The 24,371-nt window shown below is 33.1% G+C and overlaps 1 protein-coding gene across 7 annotated transcripts in view; it reads right to left on the bottom strand.

The window, feature by feature from the left end:
• The window catches only part of Dennd4a (DENN domain containing 4A), a 111,293-nt gene that overhangs the window by 53,975 nt on the left and 32,947 nt on the right, over positions 1–24,371 (bottom strand). For all 7 annotated transcript variants that reach the window (XM_071608403.1, XM_071608401.1, XM_071608402.1 and 4 more), the window contains 10 exons: positions 23,628–23,959; positions 20,760–21,009; positions 18,178–18,247; positions 14,567–14,736; positions 13,375–13,616; positions 10,649–10,715; positions 8,578–8,636; positions 6,066–6,210; positions 5,639–5,814; positions 2,449–2,549 (listed from right to left, as the gene is read on the bottom strand). In XM_071608403.1, the coding sequence (XP_071464504.1) occupies positions 2,449–2,549; positions 5,639–5,814; positions 6,066–6,210; positions 8,578–8,636; positions 10,649–10,715; positions 13,375–13,616; positions 14,567–14,736; positions 18,178–18,247; positions 20,760–21,009; positions 23,628–23,938 (1,591 nt within the window). In that variant the 5' untranslated portion in view covers positions 23,939–23,959. The remainder of the gene's footprint in view (positions 1–2,448; positions 2,550–5,638; positions 5,815–6,065; positions 6,211–8,577; positions 8,637–10,648; positions 10,716–13,374; positions 13,617–14,566; positions 14,737–18,177; positions 18,248–20,759; positions 21,010–23,627; positions 23,960–24,371) is intronic.

Genomic DNA, 24,371 nt, shown 5'->3' on the forward strand with positions numbered 1-24,371 from the left:
TCTTTCCCCTATCTGGTTGAATGCTATGACAACAGGTAGTAAAGTAATAACTTCACAGTAGAGAAGCCTGGTAGACATCACCATAATCAAGTATTGAAGGGCGTACCTTCATCAATAACGGGACAAACTGAAATAGTGCACAACCTGATAAACACAATGAGAGGAAGGCAGCATCACTTCTATGACATCTCTGCCAAATATGTATGACCTGCATCTATCAAAAGGACTCTCAGACAAAAACACATTATAGATCATTCTAAAATGGTAAGTATATTTTTAAAAGTATCAAGAAAACGAAGAAGAAACTGAAAAACTGTTTTAATTTGTTTGTTTCTTTGATACTGGGGATGGAATCCGGGACCTCTCACATGGTAGATAAGTGCTCTATCACTAGCTCCACCCCAGCTCTGAAGAATTGTTCTATTATTTTAGTTTTTATTTATTCATTTTTATTTTTTGCAGCACTGAGAATTGAACCAGGGATACTATCACTGAGCTGCATCTCCAGTCCTTTTAATTTTTTATTTTGAGGCAGGGTCTCACTAAATTGCCCAGATTGGCTTAAAAATTGAAACCTCTTGCCTCAGCCTCCTGAGTCACTTGGATTACAGGCATGCATTACCAAGCCCAGTCTGAAAAATTGTTTTAAAGAAAAGGAAACAGAAGATACTTAAAACTAAATACAACACCTGATTTGGAACTGGATCCTTCTGCCATAGATAAAATTATGAAAATACTGGCAAAACTTGAATGTGATCTGAGGATTAGGATGGTAGTAATACTAAATTTTAATTTCCTGATTTTATTTTGAGGTGACAAAAGAATGTACCTGTTGGTAGGTAATACATTCTATTCAGATGTGATGGGTCTCTATTCTCAAAGGGTCAGGAAAAAAAATTGTATGTGATGGCTTCAAAATTTAAACATCTTTTTAAACACAAGGAATAATTAATCCTCTTAGAGAATTTTATGTAGTTCTTATTCTTTTTTTTTTTAAGTACTGGGGATTGAACCCAGGGTTGGGGGAGCACTTAACCTCCAGGCCACAGGATCCTGCTGAGCTGCTTAGGGCCTCATCAAGTTGCTGAAGCCTCGAGATCCTCCTACCTCAGCCTTCTGAGCTGCTGGGATCACAGGCATGTGTCACCATACTCAACTTAGCTTTTCAAAACAAGTACAAGTACTTTTAGAGAGCAATTAGTTAGTCAACTCTTTTTATTTTGTTCCATAAGATAAAATCTTGTTGTATTTGATGTCACTGTTTTCATATTCCAAATACTTTTGAGCTACTGTGGAATTATCTTACCAAAATTGCTTTGTAAATACTTTTTTCAACTATACTATAAGCACCTTGAATCTTTCAAGAGTGTAGGCCATTTCCTAGGTTTATTTCAATAATAAATAAATGAGAAAAAAATTACTGTCACTATTGACTACATTTCACAAAGTAAGTATTAAATTATGGACTCTGAATGGGTTATGGTTATAGTACCAAGATTGGATAAAGAATAGAAAGTTTAACTCTTCTAATCAGATAATCTAATTCTGAACTCTCAAGATTATATACATATAATTTTGGGGGGGGATGGGGCTAGCAAGTGCCAGGCCCTGGGTTCAATCCTCAGCACCACATACAAATAAATAAATAAAGGTATTGTGTCCGAACAGCTAAAACATAAATATAAATAATAATAATAATAATAATTTTTGGGGGGAGAGGGGTATCAGGGATTGAACCCAGAGGCGCCTTAACCCAGATTTTTTGAGACAGGGTCTTGCTAAGTTGTGGGGCCTTGCTAAGTTGCTGATGCTGGCTTTGAATTTGTGACCCTCTTGCTTCCTCCACTGGGATTATAGGCATGTGTCAAGGTGCCCAGCTCTTCAAAATATATTCTTACACAAGCTTTTTTACCCCGAAGTATTTCATATTCTCACTGATTTTCATTTTGATGAATTCACATTTTTGGCAAACTTCTGTCTTCAAACTATTTGAAGTAAGCACAGCATTAAGAGCCACTTGAAGATGAAAACATATGACAGCACTCATCCCTTTGAAATCATCAACGTTTTCAAATGTAGTTCAAACTATTTATTTTGGATTTTCAAAATTAACTTTCTATTCTAAGTATAAACAAAATACATAGTATAAAGAAAATATATAAGTTAAAACCCATCTTTTCATGTTATTTCAGTAATGGTAAAATTAAAGAAAACAGTCACATTAATATCCTTTTGAATTTTGATGTTTCTAAGAAAATCTGGTAGATATAAAATTTAAATTACAAATCTCCAATTCAGCTTCTAACAAATTTTGCATCAGTGCTCATTTGCCTTAAATATTGTAAAGACACTTTCCTTTAGATAAAATAAGTATTACCCTTTTGTGAATAAGGCAGAGCAACTCCCTTTTCCAGATTAAATTATATCCTTTAATTGTTATTCACTTACATTTTGCCAACTGCTGGTGCAAATTATTCAGTGTATTCATCAGATGTTTACAGGGTTTCTTTGGAAGAATCTTCCAAGTTATATTCTTCTTGTCAGCAGTTCTGAGATTAAATGACAACAACAATATATTTGTCACACCGACTTTGGGAGATGGTATATACTTGTATATATATAAAAAAGAATAGAAAACACAGTGAATAACAATATAAAACACATACAGAATATTTAGGTTAATGAGGAAAATCTCTTAGGGTAAGTTGAGATGTTGAATATAAAAATTAATTCATATGAAGGTTGGATTATCTATTAAGTATAGCTCAAACGTTTGTAATTATATAGGTGCCAAGTATATTATACTTAAACTGGATTCGTGCTAACCATCACAAACCTGAATCTGGTGATCATTAATTAGTCTTTAATGATCATATCAGAATGCTTAGACACTTCAATATTGGAAAAATCTTCCAATAAAATGTTTTTCTTATATGAGAAAAAGCACTGTATAAAACTTTCAAGGAACTTATGATACATACAGTCTATCAAAAATACTTTGGTATACTTAAATATGTAGTTTCTCAATTTCCTAAAATTATAAGTAAATATTATATCTTTCAGAAAAGAAATAATCTATAATATTAAATTACTTAAATAAAGTATAATATTAAAAATACTTTTACAAATTTAAAAGAGGATTTATGATAGAAACTGATATGTTTGTTTCTAGCACAGGCTCCTATAATTTCCTTTATTACATCTATTATAATTCAGTTCTTCTCTATAAACTATATATGGGGTATGAAATGAAAAGAGTGTAGAGCACCATAAAAGTTTTGGACCTAACTATAGCTTTGATGAGTCTACTTCTTATTTGCTAAATCTTTTTTTTCCTGTGTGTTTATTTCAAAAATTTATTTATTTATTTAGTGCCACCAGGGATTGAATCAAAGGTTTCCTCATGCATGCTCTAAGCAAGTGCTCCTTCCACTGAACTAAATCCCCAGACCATCCCTTTTTTTTTCTTCCTAGTACTGGGAATTGAATCTGGCAACATTCTACCACTAAGCTGCATCTCCAGCCCTTTTTATTTTTTGAGATAGTGTCTTACTAAATTGCTAAGTTTGGCCTCAAATTTGTGATCCTCCTGACTCGGTCTCTTTGAGTAGCTCATTTTAGAATACTTGAAAAACACAGACAAAAAAGAGAAGAAAGATAAATTGTTTAATTTACAATCACCAAATAAAAATTTAGCAAAGATGGGTAGTGAAACTTTCTGAGTATTCTTTTATAAAAATGTTTCCTAAATTTCCCATAGAATGAAAAGGACAAATATCAGTTTGGAAACTAACAAACAAAAAAAGAGTGAATGGGAAAGTTTAAGCTGACAGAGAATGATGATTTTGAAATTTACCCTATCTTTCCACAAATGGGGATAAAGATAAAAATACAGCAAGGATAAATGGCAGATGTCCTACTGTGAAGCTATTATTACATTTATAATGTCCTTCAGAGTATGGAATCTTGTGACACTAAGAACTCAATGCAGGAAACACTCCTAACATTGTTGTCTTGATGAAACTGCAAAACAGCACTCCCACTGTATGTTAGCATTCGTGGCATACATGCCTATCTCACTAGACTGGATTATGAGCAATATAAGAGAAAGGAATATATTTGGTTTGCCATTTTATTCAGTTACTAGCAAATGCAAAGTACCTTCATATCACCTGATTATATCTAATTATTATTATTTACTCATATAACTCCCTTCTCCTGCCCTTGATATTGTTACTCTAAAACATGACTGGGGAGGAGTATTTTCTCTAATATTTGAGATTTTATGTATGATAGCCTTCTATATTTCTATTCAGTGACTTCCACTTATAAGATTACTATTACATATATAGTTACCAAAAAAATAGTGGCAGGAATATAAGTTTTGAAGTCAGCCAAGTTTCAAAATACAGTTCTGACTGAATAAACTACATGCTTAAAAATATAAACTCTGATTTACTCATCTGGCAGAGGAATAAAAACTACCTCATAAAGTTCAGAGAATGAAATGGAATAACAGGCTATATATGCAACTTATGCTGGGTATGAAAGCACAAGCCTGTAATTCCAGCAACTCAGAGAGGCTGAGGTAGAAGGATCAAAAGTTTGACGCCAGCCTTAGCAACTTAGTAAGGCCCTGTCTCAAAATGAAAAAAAAAGGAAAAAAGTACTGGAAATGTAGCTTAGTGGTAGAGCACACCTGGGTTCTATCCATAGTACTGGGGGGTTGGAAAGGAAATTTTGGAAATAAATCAAAAGACTTTAAGATGAAAAGTTCTTATTTAAAAAATGGAGGGGGCTGGGAGTGCAGCTCGGTAGTAGAGCACACGCTAATCACACATGGCCCTAAGTTCAACCCCAGAAAATGAAATGGGCTAACAAAATAAATAAATAAATAAGAAAAAACCTAATTCATATCTACTCATTTAAGTGCAAAATCTATACCAGCTTTTGGGCTTAGCTGAAAGACTAACTCATAGTTATTTTAAGCATATTTTGTAGTTGCAATGTTATATCAATATTCTCTTCCCTGAATACCTTAAGTACAATTAAATGTGGGATACAAAGAAACAATAAAAAGCTATACAAATACAATCCAACAGTCACAACTTAAATATTATTCCAATAAAAAGAGAGGGAAGTTTATAAAATCCTTATATTCCTACAGTGTAGAGGTAATAAAATTACATATAAACTAAAAATTATTTTAAAACTCTAAACTATTACATTGTTTTGTATTATTATTCTGATCGTATAAGATTAGAAATAGAACTGAACTATTAATCAAGAAATACTGTTTTAATTCATTTTGTGGTTTTACCCATTCTCATTTGAAGAAAATTAAACTTTTTCAATTTCTAATCTCAATTGCCCTTCTGCTAAATTTCTAAGCAAGAATAAAACTATAATGTTCCTTAAATATTTAAAGCCTGAGGATTAAATGTATATTTTCTTTCCAATAAAACCTTCCTAATACCCTAAATCTATTGCAGCCAATTCAAAGATGGTAATTACCCCAAATACAAAGAAAATAATATATCTCAAAAGAATCCTACTTAGCAATCATAAAATATACAATTATATACATATATTTCGTAGTTGTAAATTACTAGGTGTAGAAGCACTAAAATGTACTTACTGAGAAATGGTGTTGGTATCTAGGTCAACACAACTGACATCTGGTGGAGGATCATACAGATCAAAGTATCTTGAATCAATCCCTACTATGAATGGACATGGTGCACTCAAGACATCTGCTAAAGCCAGTGGGCAGAGAGGAACATATGGGCATGGCCAGTGGAAAGGGAAAATCATCTTGGATAAACAAAGGGTAGAGGAATATTTAGCTTTTTGACGCTGAAGCATAATTTATCAGCAAACATAAAAAAACTATCTTTCAAATGTTATTACCTAAAGTCTAATGCTTGACAACAAATTAAATAATTATAACTAAATATATAAATTCATTACTCTCTGAAATTTAGTTAAGCATTAAAATAGTTTCAAATTATACTAATAAATTAAGTTTCAACTAAGTTGATTGTCAATAAGAAACTGATACTCACAGACACTAATGCTTCTGTTACACTAGTAAGCACAGAAGGTCGTAAGGAATGGATGAGAATCTTATGTTCAGTTACTGCAAATACCAGTAGTGACACAGCGTTTTCAGGACCTAGATTCTGAAGTAGTGTTGAAAATTTGCCACCACTGTCAATCCAAACAAAAATGTATAATAAAAAAAATGATCCAAATGTCTTATTATCTGAAATAATGGAGGAAAATTTGAGATTAAGGTATAATTTGTATTATGTCTTTTAACTTTAAATGTGATTGCTGCTCTTACAGAGGGAAAACCCAGCTTTACAAACACACTTTGAAAACAATACAGTTTTTTCTTTTTAAAAAAATTCATTCTTTTTAGATATACATAACAGTAGATTATATTTTGACATACTATATATACATGAAGTATAACATAGGATCCCATTCTTGTAGTTGAACAAAATGTGGAGTTTCACTAATCATATATTCATATATGAACATAGGAATGTTATGCCCTATTCATTTTACTGTCTTTCCTATCCCCATCTGCCCTCCCTTTCTTTCATTCTCCTTTGTCTAATCCACTGAACTTCTATTCTCCCCACCCTAATTATTGTATGAACAATGCAGTTTTAAGAGGTTTCAAAATCATTCACTCTTTCTGCATTCTATTGAATATGAAAAATGAAAAGTTATCTGCTTCATTTTAGGTAAAACTATCTGCTTAGTAGATAGTATCCAAATAAAGAATTCAATTAGGGGCGAGGTTATGGCTCAGTGGTAGAGCACTTGCCTTGCATGTATGAGGCACTAGGTTCGATCCCCGGCACCACATAAGAAACAAACAAACAAAATAAAAGTATTGTGTCCATCTACAATTAATATATATTCAGTTAATAAAAGGGATGTTTTGATTTAAAGTAAATATTTTAGCGGAAGTCTTTGTAACATGGCACATTTATCACTGCAATCATCAGAAAAGCTATGATTTATAGGTCCACCTCTCTTAAGGTAAATATATTAAAATGTGGATTTATGAATATATCATCCTACTATTGTAATGATAACAGCAAAAGGAAATCAAGAGCTACAAAGTGATGAGTCACACATATATAAAACAAATTAATAATCACAACAATAAACTTAGACATTCAAACAAAATACTAGTTTAAAAAAGCAAATAACTCAGTAAGTCAAACAGTAGTGTGCCTATATAATGTGAAACAACTGGTTTCACTGGATTAATTCTCTTATAACAAAGCAAAACTAATAAAATTTTCTTGGAGAAATAAAAATATATATCCACAAAAACTTGCATATATTTATAGAAGCATCATACATAGTAGCCAAAAATGTGAAAACCTCCCAACTGATGAACCGATAAAATATTGTATATGCATACAAGAGTATTAGTTGGCAACAAAAGGGAATAAAGTAATAAAACATGCTGCATCATGGGTGAACCTTGGAAACATGCAAAGTGAAAGAAGCCAGAAATAAACAAAAAGGCTACATATAATTCTGTTTTTATGAAATGTTCAAAATAGGCAAATCTATTGTAAAAGAAAGTAGATGCCTGCTTGCCCAGGGCTAGATAGGGGGTATATATATATATATATACATATATATATATATATATATATATATATATATATGTGTGTGTGTGTGTATGTGTGTATGTGTGTGTGTGTATATGTATATGTGTGTGTGTGTGTGTAATGATGGCAGGAGTAAAGAAGGTTAACTGCTGAAGTGTACAGTTTCTTTTTAGAGTGATGAAAGTTCTCTAAAATTTATTATAGTGATAGCTGTAGAACTTCATCAATATAATCACTAAATTGTTTAATTGGGCAAATGTATGGTATATGAATGTTATCTCAATAAAGCTGTTACCTAAATGAAGTCCTTTGATTTACAATCATCAATATTTCTAGTTTATTTCCACCTCAAAGTTCTAAAAAACACACAGTCACTCTGGCTAAGTGCTGGTGATGAAATAATCTGCAATTCTTACAAAATTAACATAAAAGATGGCAGCTAGTCTCCCTTAGGTATGTGTTACATAATAGCTTAATTATATTCTAACTATTTCCTACAATAAAATTACCCAGCTAATTAAACTTCAAGATACTGCAGAGAAAACACTATAATTTCTCTGAACTTTCAAAATGCTGAAACACATTTTTCCAATCTACTATTTAAGAATTATAACAATTTTTATTTGGGTTAATTTTAAAATTGCATATGAATGTTCTTCAGAGGATAACTGAAGCTAAAAATCGTTTTATAAGCTGCAACAGTAAGTGTTCGATGACAATAAAGACACAACGCACTAAATACTATTGTAAAAGTTTTTCTTTATCAAAAACTGTAATTCAAATATTAAGTAAAAGGAACTTAGTTAGGAAACAGTTAAATGAGAAGTATTTCCATTAACATTTTGAACTTTAGCTAGAAAGAGAATGCATATGAATATTACTTGAGCTCACACTAGATTTAGAGAACGATAAACAGAAATGAAAGTTTACTTGCCTTAGTGGAAGAGGAGAAGAAACAGGCTGACTGAGAATCAGATTATCATGTGGTGATAACTGGAAGATTTAAAATAATTTATTTAAAATAGGAAGATGAGCTTCAAAACAATATTTTCTGATAAAAACATATAAATTAATGATGTTGTCCATGAAGTTTCCAGGTTTACCAGTCTAAAAATAGTTAATATCACTCATTAAGATCCTAAAAAGTAGTCCTGACCTCTGACCCCTTCCGAGAACTTCTTATTCTGAATCCTAACTCTCTTCTTCTGACTCAACTTTTCCCTAATGTAATTTTAATAAATTTACATTACAAGACTAAATTATTCACTTAATACCATAAAAATGTGGGTCAGCAAAGTGCTATACAGAACAATTTCATAGGCTGTTTGTAAACAATTCTTCCTGGAATAAAGCTGAGCTTATTCTTTACATATTATCTAGCTAATTTTGTGCTCTAAAAGCAGAGCTGAGCAGTTTCAACAGAAATTGAATAGCCTATACAGACTAAAATGTTTAGTATAAGGTCCTTAACAGGAAAATTTTGCCAGCTTCCGCTATAAAACAAATCTTCTGTGTGTATTCAAATGGAGTGTGCTATATATACTCTGTCACTAAATACCTACAAGTAAGACAAGAAATAACATGTAGATATTCAGACTGATTTTAAGGGTCATCAAAATGATATTTTCCTAGACATCTTATCTGTATCAATATAATAATGCAACTAATTTTATCTGCATTTTCAAATTTATGCATATTTCTACAATTTTATAAATATCTATTTGATAAATGGTTTCTAATATTAAATGATACCAGATTAAGGGCTGTGGTACACAGTAAAACATACATAGTGATAATACCTGAAAATATTTTCTTTATATAAATCACACCATAAATTATTAAATAAGCAGACAACTTACATTATCATGAGCACAAACAAAAAGAGGCATAGGGCTGGGGATACAGCTCAGTTGGTAGAGTGCTTGCCTCGCATGTATAAAGCCCTGGGTTCAATCCCCAGCACCACACACACACACACACACACACACTCACAGGCATAAACAAAAGAGAAAAGATACATTCAACTGGGAAAGAGATGGGGAAAATAATTCATAATCATTTAAAACTTCCCCATCACACCAAAGATATGGGCATTCCTTCCTACACTTCCTACAGTATATGCAAACGTATAACATTTCCATGTATCCATTCTAATACTAACACTAACTTATAAAATGATTGCCAAAGGCACAAACCCTCAAATACTTAGAACAAATTTTAAGGGGAAAATCCCTTCTTGTGTGTTCAAAATGTCTACTTTCTACCTACTTTTTAAACTTTTTAATCCTTTCTGTAAGGGAAAAACATTAGATGCCTGGGAGTGAGTTAATAAAATATGAAGGATTCAAACTTCAACATGAAATAGTATCTGGTTTTCTTTAGATCTCAATTTTTTCTCCACTTAAAATATTTTTATACCCAAAGGACTTAAAAACAGCCAATCAACAGCAGCACAATTCACAATAGCTAAACTGTGGAACCAACCTAGATGCCCTTCAGTAGATGAATAAATAAAAAAAAATGTGGCATATATACACAATGGAATATTACTCAGCAATAAAAGAGAATAAAATCATGGCATTTGCGGGTAAATGGATGGAGTTGGAGAAGATAATGCAAAGGGAAGTTAGCCAATCCAAAAAAAACAAATGCCAAATGTTTTCTGATATAAGGAGACTGATTCACAGTGGGGTAGGCAGGGGGAACATGGGAGAAATAGATCAACTCAGGGGAGAGGGGTGCGAGAGGAAGGGAGGGGACAGAGGGTTAGAAATGATTGTGGAATGTGATGGACATCATTATCCAAAGTACATGTATGAAGACACGAATTTATATACAACCAGAGATATGAAAAATTGTGCTCTATATGTGTAATATGAATCCATTATGATTCCACTGTCATATGTAAAAAACATTTTTAAATAAATAAATAAAATCATTTTTATGTTATATTTTGATAGAGTCACTAATAAATTCACATGACACTCATATTAAGGAAATCTTACCTGAACTAAAATCCGTGGCCTCTGAGGAGATGGAAAAGGAACTTTATGCATAAAATGAGAAATATGCCTTAAAAACAAACAAAAAACCCAATTGATTCCAAAGTGAAAACTATATGCCATAAACGTTAATATGTCATTACAAGTCAAAGGTGAGTCAAATCCCTATGTCCCTACAAATCTAAAATCCCTAATATTATAAAAAGAAATGAACAATTTTCAAAAATTATGTTCCTCATTGAAACTACTTCTGCCTAAATCCAATAATTTTTCACAATAGCTGTTCATATTCAACAATATTTATCAATGTCTCAAAAGACATTTCAACTTTTACCTCTATGTGTCAATGATGTGACTATTATAAAGAACCAATTTCTTACATTTATAATATATTTTTTAGTCAATTTTTCATATTTTGGAAGTGATATAACCATTTAAAGTGCTCCAGAAAAACGAAAGTTCCAATGCTTCTCAATGATGAACACTAAATTTTCTATCAAACAAGTTTAAAATACTATTACTGACTTCGTAAGTTTTTTCCCAGAATAAAACAGATAAAAAATTAGATCAATTGGTTTTGCTTTGAACGCTATCAGAGAAAAATGGAAATTACAGTATAAAAAAATTTTGTTTTAGAAATAAGATGTTTTTTATTTTTCCTTTAAATACTATTTCAAAATTAGGTTGTTTTCAGAAGTGAGATCATTTCAAATGGATAGAGAAAACTGAAATAAATTTCATTAATTTTACAGATATGTCTTAAGTTTTTACTATGTATACAAGATACCAGCAGGGGCTGGGATGTAGCTCAGTGGTAGAACACTGGCCTAGCAAACATAAAGCCCTGCATTCAATCCCCAGCACTATAAAAACAAACAAAACACCAGACATGACAGGAAATGTAAACAAATACATAAAGCTATTAGTCTCTACCATTAAAGTACTCACAACCTAAAGGAAAAAAAAAAGTGACGGTGGGACCAACCATCACAGGACACAAATCTTCTCCAAATACTGAAGTAGTAAGAATAACAGAAATGAAAACTGTGATCCACAAATCCTTAAAGATTTCCAAGATTCATTCAGGGAGAATCTGTGAGATCAAAACTATTTTTACAATAATACTAAGACATCATTTTCCTTTTTCACTGGATTAACAACTGCACTGATGATACAAAAGCATTGTGGATAAAACTGCTGGCACCTGAGAATCAAGGCAGTGACACCAACCAAACTGTAGTAGCAATTATTATATTCTTTAATACCATATACTAATATAAAAAAGAACCACGAATTTCACTTAAGAATATTTTTGAAGGGCTGGGGGTTGTGGCTCAGTGGTAGAGCACTTGCCTAGAATGTGTGAGGTCCTGGGTTCAATCCTCAGCACCACATATTAATAAACAAAATAAGGTATTGTGTCCATCTACAACTAAAAAATGTTTAAAAAGAATATCTTTGAGCAGTAAAATTAATCTTATTAAATATCAACTCTGCCATACACAATAAAAATTACTCTGTGTGGCAAAAAGGAACATATGCATAAAGCACTTCCATTGTAAACAGAAGTACGGTAATTGTTTTGAGTTTGGAAAAGCCAAGTTTATATAGCAAGTTTGAGTGATTTAGTTGATTTCCAACCCATGGAAAGCCAGAAAGATGACTGACAAATAAAAACTACCCAGTGTTGCATAGTCAGCAGATATTTTCTCTATAAAAATGAACAAAGTGAGCTTGTGGCTACAAGAAAAATAATTGATAGTACTTGCTGCTAATAATTAAATTCAAACGTGCAAGTGAAAAATAAGAATTTTACCATCATGAACCTGACAATTTCCTGATAATCAAAATTTCTTCTGATGAGATAGATGGTAATATTAACAAACATGTTTTTTTTATATTGATGATAAACGTGTCTACATTATGAAGATGTGCTTGACTCAGCAAAATAGTATTTTCCAAATGACCAATTGTATAATATCGCAAAACTTTTGTTTTGGTACTAGAGAGGGTACTTTATCCCAAACTACATTCCCAGTCCTTTTTAGTATTTTAAAAATTTTTTTCAGAAAGGGTTTTGTTAAATTGACCCTGAATTTGAAATCCTCCTGCCTCAGCCTCCCAAATTACTGGGATTACAAGCATGCACTACCATGCCTAGAGTAAGGACTATTCTTAAAGGCTCATAATAAACCTAAATTATATCTAAGAACAAATTTAGATTTAAAAGTTCTAATATTGGCTAGAGACATAGCTCAGTGATATAGTGCTTACCTAACATGCGTGAGGCCATGGGCTCAATCCCTAGTACCACTACCACCTCAACAAAAAATTCTAAAATTCCTCCAGATTAGGATCTTTAAGTTTTATAAAAGCATTTTTTCTTGTTTGGTTGGTGTTTTGGTGCTGGAGATCAAACCCAGGGCCTTCTGCATGCAATGCAAGCACTCTACCAACTAAGCTATATCCTCAGCCCCTATAAAAGCCTTTTTAAAGAGGCTCAAAATATTCATTTCAAACAATTCATCTCAAAACATTTACTTCATTCTTAAATAAAATTATTTTAAAAACACTTTAAAAGTATGACAATTAAATATTACCTGAGAGAAATAAAATGATCATTTTCCCCAAATAACTCTCAAGAAATAAAAATTACTCAATAATTAGTACAAAAATACCACATAATAGAAAGGTCTGCCAAATTTTGAACCAAGAAACTTCTAACTTACTTCTCAATTGGAAGGACATGAGGTCCAGAGATTGAATAACGATAAAGAAAAGTCAGAAACTTCCTGAATGCATCAAAAAAAGGCCAGTGAGAAAGAAGACAGATGCATTTGTTAGTGTGAATTGTTTTAGAATTATCTGATTTCCCATCTGCCAGGGGTGCTAAACCCAAAAGAAGTCTCTGTTTTTCTGTGAGATTCTCCTCGGAGTATGGTTCATAAAACTGAATAGCAGCACCATAAACCTGCAAAACAAGTAACATATTTAATACATATATTTTGTATCATTTATTCAAATCACATCATCTGTTAAATATTTAGCAGGTGTTTGCCATAAGCCAGGCCAGGTATCAGGGACTAGGAACACAGTGATGAAAAGATAACACCCTTGCTTTCTTAGTGTACTTGAGAACTATATAGTAGTAGTATTACATACTCTTTTATTGAAAAAAGGTGTTTTAATTAAATTATGCTTTTAAAATAAAGGGTGAAAGTTATGGGCTGGGGTTGTGGCTCCATGGCAGAGCACTTGCCTCATGCAGGTGAAGCACTGGGTTCGATCCTCAGCACCACATTAAAAAAATAAATAAAATAAAGTATATATGTCATCTATAACTAAAAATTAAAAAATTTTTAAAAAGAGTGAAAGTTATTATAACAATATTCTCTGCAAGAAAATGGTTGCAATTATTTAATAGAAAATTTTAGATAAGAAAATATAAATTCCAAATTTGAGAAATTCACTGAATTTCTCTGGACTTCAAGGTCTCCCTTCCAACTATGAGTCTATGATTCTAGGGCAAGGGATGTATATCAGTGGTGGAGTGCTTGCTTCATATGCACAAGGCCCTGAGTTTGATCCCTGGCATGGGATAGGGGAAAAGCTATAATTCTAAATCATGTTATATACTCAATAATATCTTTTGCATTACTTTCAAAGCTTCATTATCACAGAAAATGAACCAATGAAGGATCATTATTTGATATTCACGAAAAAAGCATTTGGAAAGATGACAGAGTAAAAATTAATTCTTATTTCTCTGGATATAGTTGTTTTAACCAATTGGAAGAAGTATATGTATAATGGATTCTATTTAACCCATTCCTTTTTCTGTTATTCCTTGCAATATATAAAATTTAAGATTTGAAAAATGTACAAGAAATCTGCAAACACTTTTATTAAAATACAAAGTACCTTTTCAGCTGAGGCTCCAGTTAACACAAATGTAGAAAACACAGGGAGAGGGTATTTGCTATTTGATGGCCAACATTCAATAGTTGCACCCATTGGTAAACAAAAAAGGGGAACAGATTCTGGTAGTGAAAATGATTCGTAATCTTCTTGAGGGTACCTACAAATTAGACCTATGAAAATAATGATAAATATTAGGTCATCATCTCTTGAATTTAGGTGTTCATAATCTGAATGATAATAAATTTGTTTTATTATTTCACATTGTACACATGTTTATCAAATAGCTGAATGCTTCAGCAGGATTCATGTAGATTTTAATTCTCGAACATTAAAACTATTAAAATTGACTAAATGCTTAATATTTATCAAGCTTTATCTACAAAGGTTAGTGTGGGAGACCAACCTTACATGTGACTAAGTCACACTCCCCGGCTGGGTGCTGAGGCGCTCAGTTGCAGAAATGTGGCAGAGCTTTCCCCACCCTTCTTGGGTTTGATGGTCAGTGTCTCGTGCATGGGTGTGTCTTGCTACAGCCCCATGGGTGAAGCTATACTCACCTGTTCCTTTGTAATATAACCCCTTGCCCTGTTTAGGATAGAATCTTCCATAGAAGTGCCTTGTGTGTGTCCCCTTCTCTTACTGTGCTCTTGGGTGTGGCCACCCAGGTGTCAGTCAACCTGCTGACAGTAGACATCATGAAGATAAACTCAGCCCCCTGAAACCTGACCCCTTGCCTCATTTGAATAGCTTCTCCTCAATAAAAGGGGTCAGCGCATGCTCTTGCTCAGCTCTCTCTTTCTCTCTCTCTGCGGACCCTTAAGGTCAGAGGAGCCGTCACAGGGACCCCAAAGAAAAAGGTATTTGTGTCTCTTGTGTGGTTATTTCGTGTAGCCCAGTTAGCCCAGTTTAATTGGAGTGACCCCTGAGCCTTTTAGTCACGAGAACAGAAACTCAGCAGGTTAGGTTAAGGCTAACAAAAAGGACAATCCTGTAGAAACACACATATACACTCCTAAAAATTCAGTTTATGGCCACAAACCATAAAGCATATTTTTTGAAATTTTCAATATGTTTATTTGCATATATTCACTCCACCAGTTCTCAATAACTTTCCCTTGTGGGACTTTTCATACATTAAACTATACATCTCATAGAAGTATATGTACTTTCTAGCACAAATGCAAAAAAATTCTCAAAAATATAGCAGTTATCTATTATGACATCATCAAAATAGTGTTAACTCAAACTCAGCTTCTAAATAATCCCAGCTATTATAAAAAGTCTGAGCTTTAATTAGCCTATGATTTTGCATTACGTAGACTAGTCTTAAAAATGGCCCATGCATCTTCTATTGAACAAATTCTAGGAGCAGGGCCTTATATTATATTTTGTGGGACTAGAAACAGAAAACAGGTTGCCATCTCTGAAGCTCTTAAAGACAAAAGGAAATCATCACTAGATGTGGCCACAAAATAAAATGATAAACTGGGAATAGGAGTAGTTAGTTCTACCACTAGGGAGAATAGAAAATTAAGAGTGCAGGACTCTAATTTTAAAAGGCTGAATCTGCAATCTTATAAATAAGATCTGTATGTTTGGTATTTTGAGGTCTCTGGAAATTGAACATTTCAGGCTGGGACTGTAGCTCAGGCATAGAGCGCTTGCCTAACACATGTGAGGCACCACATAAAAATAAAAATAAATAAAACAAAATAAAGGTATTGTGTCCATCTACAACTAAGAAAAAAAAGAAATTAAATACTTCAACAGTGTATCATAAACCTGCAAATTAGTTTACAATATTTTTCATTTTTGTGAAATATAATTACATATAAACTATTGAATTTGACTAAATTTATTGTAAATATTTTAAAAGATAAAGAAAAATATATAGCTTTCCCCTATTTTCTTATTTTAGTATTTTATTTTTTTCTATCTATTGATTTATTTTAGTTAAATATAAGATTAGGATTCATTTTGACAAGATTATAAAAGCATGGAACATTAAGTTGTTTTGATTCAGTTCCCAGTACTTCCCATTTCCCTCCCCTCTTCCCTCTCACTGTTCCCTTTCCTCCATCCTATTGATATTTTTGCTATTTACTTATAGTTTTTTCTTACATTAGTGTTGTGTGGATTGTACATGATGGTGATTCACTGCAAGTATATTCATACATGTACACAGGAAAATTAGGTCAGATTCATTCCACTGTTCTTATCTCATCTCTTCTCCGTCCTCCCCTTTTTTAAAAATGTGTTTTTTTAGATGTTGATGGACATTTATTTATTTATTTATTTACATGTGGTGCTGAGAATTGAACCCAGACAAGCATTCTACCACTGAGCCACAATTCTAGTCCTTTCCCTTCCCTTTAATACTCTTTGTCTACTCCACTCTTCTATTCTATTTTTCATCCCCCACCCCCTTATTATAGATTAGCTTCTGTGTATCAGAGAAAACATTCAACCTTTGACTTTTGGGGACTGGCTTATTTCACCTGGAATGATAATCTCCAGTTCCATCCATTTACTAGCAAATGCTATACTCTCCCTCCCTCTTTCTCTCCATACACACACACACACACACACACACATAATCACATTTTCTTTATCTATTCATCTGTTGAAGGTTATTTAGTTTGGTTCCACAGCTTGGCTATTATGAATTGTGCTGCTATAAACATTGATGTGTCTGCATCACTGTACTAAGCTGATTTTATTTTTTTTTAATATTTATTTTTTAGGTGGACATGGACACAACATGGACACAACACAATGCCTTTATTTTTATGTGGTGGTGAGGATCGAATCCAGGTCCCGCCCGTGCTAGGTGAGCGCTCTACCACTGAGCCACAATCCCAGCCCCTATGCTGATTTTAAATCTTTTGGATATATACCAAGGCATACGATAGCTGGGTAGTAAAGACAGTTCCATTTCTAGTTTTTTGAGGAATCTCCATACTGCTTTCCAAAGTCGTTACACTAATTTGCAGTCCTACCAATAATGTATGAGTATACCTTTTTCCCCACATCCTCACCAACACAGTTATTTGTATTCTTGGTAATTGCCATTCTGACTGGAGTGAGATGAAATCTCAATGTAACTTTAAAAAAATTGTAGTTGTAAATGGACAGAATGCCTTTATTTTATTTGTTTATTTTTATGTAGTGCTAAGGATCAAACCCAGTGCCTACACATGCTAGGCAAGCGCTCTGCCACTGAGATACAGACCCAGCCCATCAATGTAGTTTTAATTTGTATTTCCCTAATTGCTAGAAATATTGAACATTTTTTCCATATATTTTTTGACTCTTTACATTAGCTTTTCCCTTCTTCCTACAAAGTATGAAGTTAAAGAGAAGAGTTACCAGAGAACTGATACCTGCTTATTATTTAAATGTGAGGCTTAAAAAACACATTTTTTTCATATTAATCTTCCAGACAGCATCTAAAAACATATGGATAAGATAAAACTAAGAATCAACAAGATACGTTAGAGTCCCAGTACTGATACTAACATATCATAAACAGGCTTTGTTTCTTTTTTTAACCTTAGCTTACTTCACAATGCACATATATATATAAAATATGCCCTGAAAAATGTACTTACCAGCTTTGTAAGATATAGTGTTAGTCTTTGCCACCGATTTCTTATAACATAAGTACACTGCAGATCCCCACTGAGTTAAGAGAGAGAAAGAGAGAAATAATATTTAATTTTAAAAGACAGTAACTAGACAAAATATGGCATCTCCAGATACTATAGTATATATTATCTAAAATGTAGTAACAGATTTTTCTCTGCTAGGTATTTTCAGTTTGTTATTCTGTGTTTTATTGGCATCATTGCCCAGTTTTCTTTTGGAAGTAAAATTAAACTGTTGTTGTTGTTGTTATTCCAATAATGTGAGGAAAAGTTGACTTTTTGATACAAAACTAAGCCACAACAATTCAGATAGTTATTCTAAGTCCAAGCCTTGGGCAGAAATGATAAATTAAGAAGTATCTATTCATCTGCATACCTTCCATTTGACTCCATACCCCTTCCAGATATTGCAAGAATTTTTCTGAAGTCTTTTATGCCAAAACTCAAAGAGTTGTAACTTGCTATATCCATTTTCTTATTTCTCATCATTTTCTGAATCCATTCCAAATTGGACATTTTTTTTTTTTTTGGTACCAGTGATTGAACCAATCCCCACCACTTTTTATTTATTTTATAGTTGTAGATGGACAGCCAGCCTTTATTTGTTTATTTTTTATGTGGTGCTGAGGATGAAACCCAGCACCTCACACATGCTATGCAAGCCCACTGCCACTGAGCTATAGCCCCACTGCTTGCTTATTTATTTATTCATTTATTTTGAGAGAGGGTTTCAGCTAAGTGTCTGAGGCTGGCTTTGATTTGGCAATCCACCTGCCTCAGCCTCCTGAGTCACTGGGATTGCAGGTATGCACCACCACATCTGGCTAGGCCTCTTTTTACTCACCTGAGCTAAGAGTGAGGTCTTTTAAAAATAACATATAATAATTGTACATATTTATAAGGTATAATGTGATATTTTAATACATGTATATAAAGTGTAGTGATGTAAGAGTGATTTTTACATTTTTAAAGGGTTGTTTATTAGGGCCTGGACTAGGCTTGTGGCAATGAAGTGGGTGAGAAGTGGTAAAGTTCAAGATATGTTTTAAAATTAGTCAATAGAGTTTACAGAAGAACAGAATGAGTAGTAGAATTCTAAGAAAGGTTAGAATTATTCTAAGGATTATTAGTCTGATTATTAGTCTGAGTAACTAGAAAAGTAGAATTTCTATTTGAAGACTATGGAGTTCAGCAGATTTGGAAAGACACATTAGGAGTCCAATATTGATAATGTGAAATTTGAGATATTCTATTAAATAAGATACCTAAAAAGAAATAATAAATGAGAGAAATCCAGGTTAGACACATAAACATAGATGACATCCACACATAGCCTGTATTTAAATAATCAGATCATCAAGGGAATGAGTTTAGATGGTAAAGGTAAATGGAGTGAGGATTGAACTCAGGGGCACTCCAATACACAGGAGTTTGGGAGATAGAAAGGCATCTGCAAAGGCAGAAAAGTAATGATGGGTGATATAGTAAGAAAAACAAGGTAGGGCTGGGGTTGTGGCTCAGAGGGAGAACGCTTGCCTCTCATGCATGAGGCACCAGGTTTGATCTTCAGCACCACATAAAAATAAAACAAAGATATTGTGTCCACCTTTAACTAAAAATAAATTAGAAAAAAAAGAAAAACAAGCTAGTACATGAGAGAGAATACATCCTGTCTTCCTGCCATGGTTTCCCAAAAAAAAAAAAAGATCACCTATATCAAAACTTTCTAAGAAATTGAGACAGGAAACTAATAATTGGACTCAACAAGAAATCTTGATGGAATGATAGAGACAAAATAAACAGTCAAAGTGAGGAATGGGACAAAATGTACTCAACTCTTTTGAAAAGTTTTATTATTAAGAACAATGGAAGGAGCAACAGAAGGAGGAAAATATGGGACCAAAAAAAATTTGTAAAGATATCTTGCAGTATACTACTTTGGATTCTGTAGGAAATAAATTTTGATAGGGAAAATCTGATGATTCAAATCTGATGATCAGGGAGAGTTGCTGAAGCCAAGACCTCAAAGCTGTGTATGGTATGGAACCCAGCACACAAGTTGGGGGCGGGGGTAGTTAGAGACAGCATATTGCTTTTGCAGTTAAAAAGGAATAGTTCTGGCTTTTGTGGGAGGGGGGAGTTGGTACTGAGGATTGAACTTAGGGGCACTTAAAACACTGAGGTTCATCCCCAGCCTTTTTTTATATTTTTTTTTTAGAGACAGGGTCTCACTGAGTTTCTTAGGGCCTTGCTAAGTTGTTGAGGCTGGCTTTGAACTCATGATCCTCCTGCCTCAGCCTCCTGAGCTGCTGGGCATGTGCTACCACGGCTGGCTAGGTTTTTTAATATTTTTTTTTAAAAAGGGTTTTGCATAGCTTCTTTTGAAAATACAACTAAAATACTTTCTCAAAATGAAATAGCCAACATCTTCAAAAACATTTTTCAAGTCTGTGATTATGCTATGTTTTTTTCAAGAAAAGATTCATTTAGAATTATGCTTTTTTTCCTCCAGTGGCTAACTTTACCAGTGCAAAAGAATCACTTACCATACTATTATTGAGATTCTTGTCGACTTTGCAGAATGTGTGTGGTGGACTTTCTCCTTTACTGGGAATAATAATACATATGTCTGTGACAGCCAATGTATTCTGAGTCACATTTTCAGAGGCTCTTCGATAAGTGACATAAATCCTTTGTGATGAGGTACTGCCACTAATATTTGCAGGATGCCCATAAGGAGTACTTTGAATAATTTCACAACCCTGTTTCAATCTTTCTTTCCAGTCATATAAAACCCTAAAAAATAAATAAATAAATACACAAAGCACCCTTAAATTTGAAAAGTTATATTCTCAGGCATTATAAATTCATTCTAAAATGTAGAAGTGTGGCACACTGTATTAGATGAATTAAATTAGACAATTAGATTGTTTATTAAAACCAAGCATTTTCTTTAGAAAAACCAATGTACATTTTGGCCAAAGTTAAAATTTTACAAAAGGTTACATGCCCAGACAGTATAGAACCTTCTTGCACATTTTTATCTCCAATATATCCCTCATCTTTAAGAGTGATATATTTTTAATTTCTCTAAGAGTTTAATTTCTCCAAGAAAAAGAAGAATAACTTCAAATATATCTTTAATAAGAGTCTGTGTGAAAGGGCTGAAGATAGTGGTGGTAGAGCACTTGCCTGGCAAGCCCAAGTCCCTGGAGTCAATCCCTAGCACCCAGAAAAGAAGGAAAAAAGGCAGGGTAAAAGACAGCTTTTTTCTTCTTTACTCTGTGTGGTAAAATCATAAACTTTTAATAAAGAACAGGCCAAGCATTATTTTTTTAATAATACTTAAAGCACTTGGGAACACCAAGAAAACTTCATACTTACAGATTAGGTTATTTCCTCACAGAATTCACTAACTTCAGAACGAAGTCCTTTACATTGGTTAAAAAAAAAAAGTTTAAAGCTCTACTACTTTAAATATGTCTCTGATTTTGATATAAAAATGGTTATAACAGGCAACATCTTCAAAATCAATCAAAATTCCTGGAAATAATAAACAAATTTAATGCCAAGAATTGGTCACATTATTTTTTCTAATAAAATTATGCCTTCCTAAAGAATTATAATTTCCCTTTTTATCCTGGCTCTCAACAATATTTTACTGAAAATTCAGAGTTATATTTGATGTTCAATCACAACTGTGTTAACCTTAATGTTAGCTTAAGTGCTTGGTTTTCCTCCTTTTGATCTTCTTTTTCTTTTTTTTTTTTTAACCAAAAGAAAAAGAGGAACCTAATAACAGAGAAGATATAAATGAATTCAAGTTCCTGCCAACTCTTATTAGCTGTTTTATTTTAGTCAATACTTAAACTTCTCTGAGCCTTATACCACTTAACTATAAAATCAAACATTTTAGCTTCAAAGGATATTATAAAAGAAGTAAAAAGATAAGCCACAGAATAGAAGAAAATATTAACAAACCATATAACTAATAAGGGATTGTATCTAAAATATGTAAAGAACTAGTACAGCTCAACAAAAAAAGACATCCCAATTAAAAAATGGGCAAAGAGGGGCTGGGGATGTGGCTCAGGCGGTAACGCGCTCGCCTGGCACGCGTGGGGTGCTGTGGGTTCGATCCTCAGCACCACATAAAATAAATTAAAGATGTTGTGTCTGCCGAAAACTGAAAAATAAATATTAAAAAATTCTCTCTCAAAAAAAAATGGGCAAAGAATTTGAACAGATATTTCTCCAAAGACACACAAATCTGCAGAGTAAGCACATGAAAAGATAAGATACTCAACATCATTAGCCATCAGATGAATGCAAATCAAGACTGCAATGATTTATCATCTCACACCCATTAGGGCAGCTATAATTTAAAGGCAAATATGAAATATTATCTAGGATATGAAATATTAGCTGGGATATAGAGAAACTGAAACCCTCATACACCACTTGTGGGAATGCATAATGGTGGAGATGCTTTGGAACATTCTGGCAGTTCCTCAAAAAGTTAAATTCAGGATTACCACAAGACCCTAGCAATTCTACTCCTAGGTTTTTTTCACAAAAATGAAAACATGTCTACATAAAAACTTATACATGATTATTCAGCAGCATTATTCATATAGCCAAAAAGTGCAAATATCCCAAATATCCATCAACAGATGAATGTATAGATAACGTATGAGCCATATGATAGAATACTATCCAGCCATATGAAGGAATAACGTGTAGACACATACTACAACATGGATGAACATTGAAACCATCATGCTAAGTGAAAGAAACCAGTCATTAAAGACTACATATAGTATTATTCCATTTGCATGAAATATTCCAAATAGAAAAATCCATAAAAACCGAATGTAAAATGTGATTGCCTAGGGCTGAGTGGTTAGGTGAACTGGGTAGCAACTACTACAAGTACAGGATTTCTTTTGGGCATGATAGAAATGTCTAAAATATATTGTGGTAGTGGTTGCGTAACTCTGTGAATATATTAAAAACCCACTGAATGGTATACTTCAAATGGGTGAATTTTATGCTATGTAATTGTATTTAAGTTGTTACATACAAAAAAAAAGTTCAATACAGTACCCTAAGTAGGGCTCTAATCTACCTCAAGATTCTTGTTTGACACATAGTTAAGCATCCATCTAAAATCATTATAATATGCTTAAGGTATTATGTACATCTAAACTAAAAATATTAGAGACAGGCAGAGAGAGAGAGAGAGAGGGGTAGAGGGGAGTACACAGAGAATAGAGGATTCTGGATGTAAACATGTCTATTTTTTTTTACAGCTACCATATCTCTATTAATGAACTAAATGAATCACTAACTTTAAAACCTACAAGTATATTATTTGGATCAGTAACTATAATTCATTTTTAAAAACTACTTACCCCAGGTCTGTAAGTGGAGGTTTATCTCTTCCTCTTCTATAACAAAGGTAAATCTGGGGACCCACAAGACTCCCATTATTGAGATCTGCTGACAGTCCGGTTGGAGTAACATCAATGCACACATAATCCCGTGGTACTTCTTCCCCAAGAGATTTAATAATAACTGAAACATCTGTGATAGGTTCTTTTGGTTTAGCTACTTTATGACAGGCATCATTGAAGTGAATTTCTTCTTCAAGAGGTTTTGAAACATCAGTTAGTCCTGCTACAACAAAGTAGTCAGCAACCCGAGGTCCCTTGTCTTCAATCATCTTCCATTACAGAAAGTACATCTAAAAGAAAAATCAGAGTGGTATGGTACTATAATAAGCCAAGTAAAGATAAGCGGTTGGTGTACAAATAAGAACAACAAAACTATTAAAAGAGTAGTAGCTCCAAGCACCACACACACAAAAAAAGAGCAGTAGGATCTTTCTGATATTCATACTAGCATTATATATTTAACCTTTATAAGTAAAGAGCATACATTTTTGTAAGAATGATTATCATCAGCATTTTGTTTATTATAAAAATAATGCATTAATTTCTAATTTTAGCTGGGCATGATGATTCATTCCTATAAACCCAGAAACTCAGGAGGCTGAGGCAGGAGGATCACAAACTCAAGGCCAGCCAGGCTCAGCAACTTAGTGTAGCCCTAAGCAACTCAGTAAGACCCTGTCTCTAAATAAAATACAAAAAAGG

This window comes from Marmota flaviventris, chromosome 2 (genome assembly GCF_047511675.1).
Source record: "Marmota flaviventris isolate mMarFla1 chromosome 2, mMarFla1.hap1, whole genome shotgun sequence".
Classification (NCBI taxonomy): Eukaryota; Metazoa; Chordata; class Mammalia; order Rodentia; family Sciuridae; genus Marmota; species Marmota flaviventris.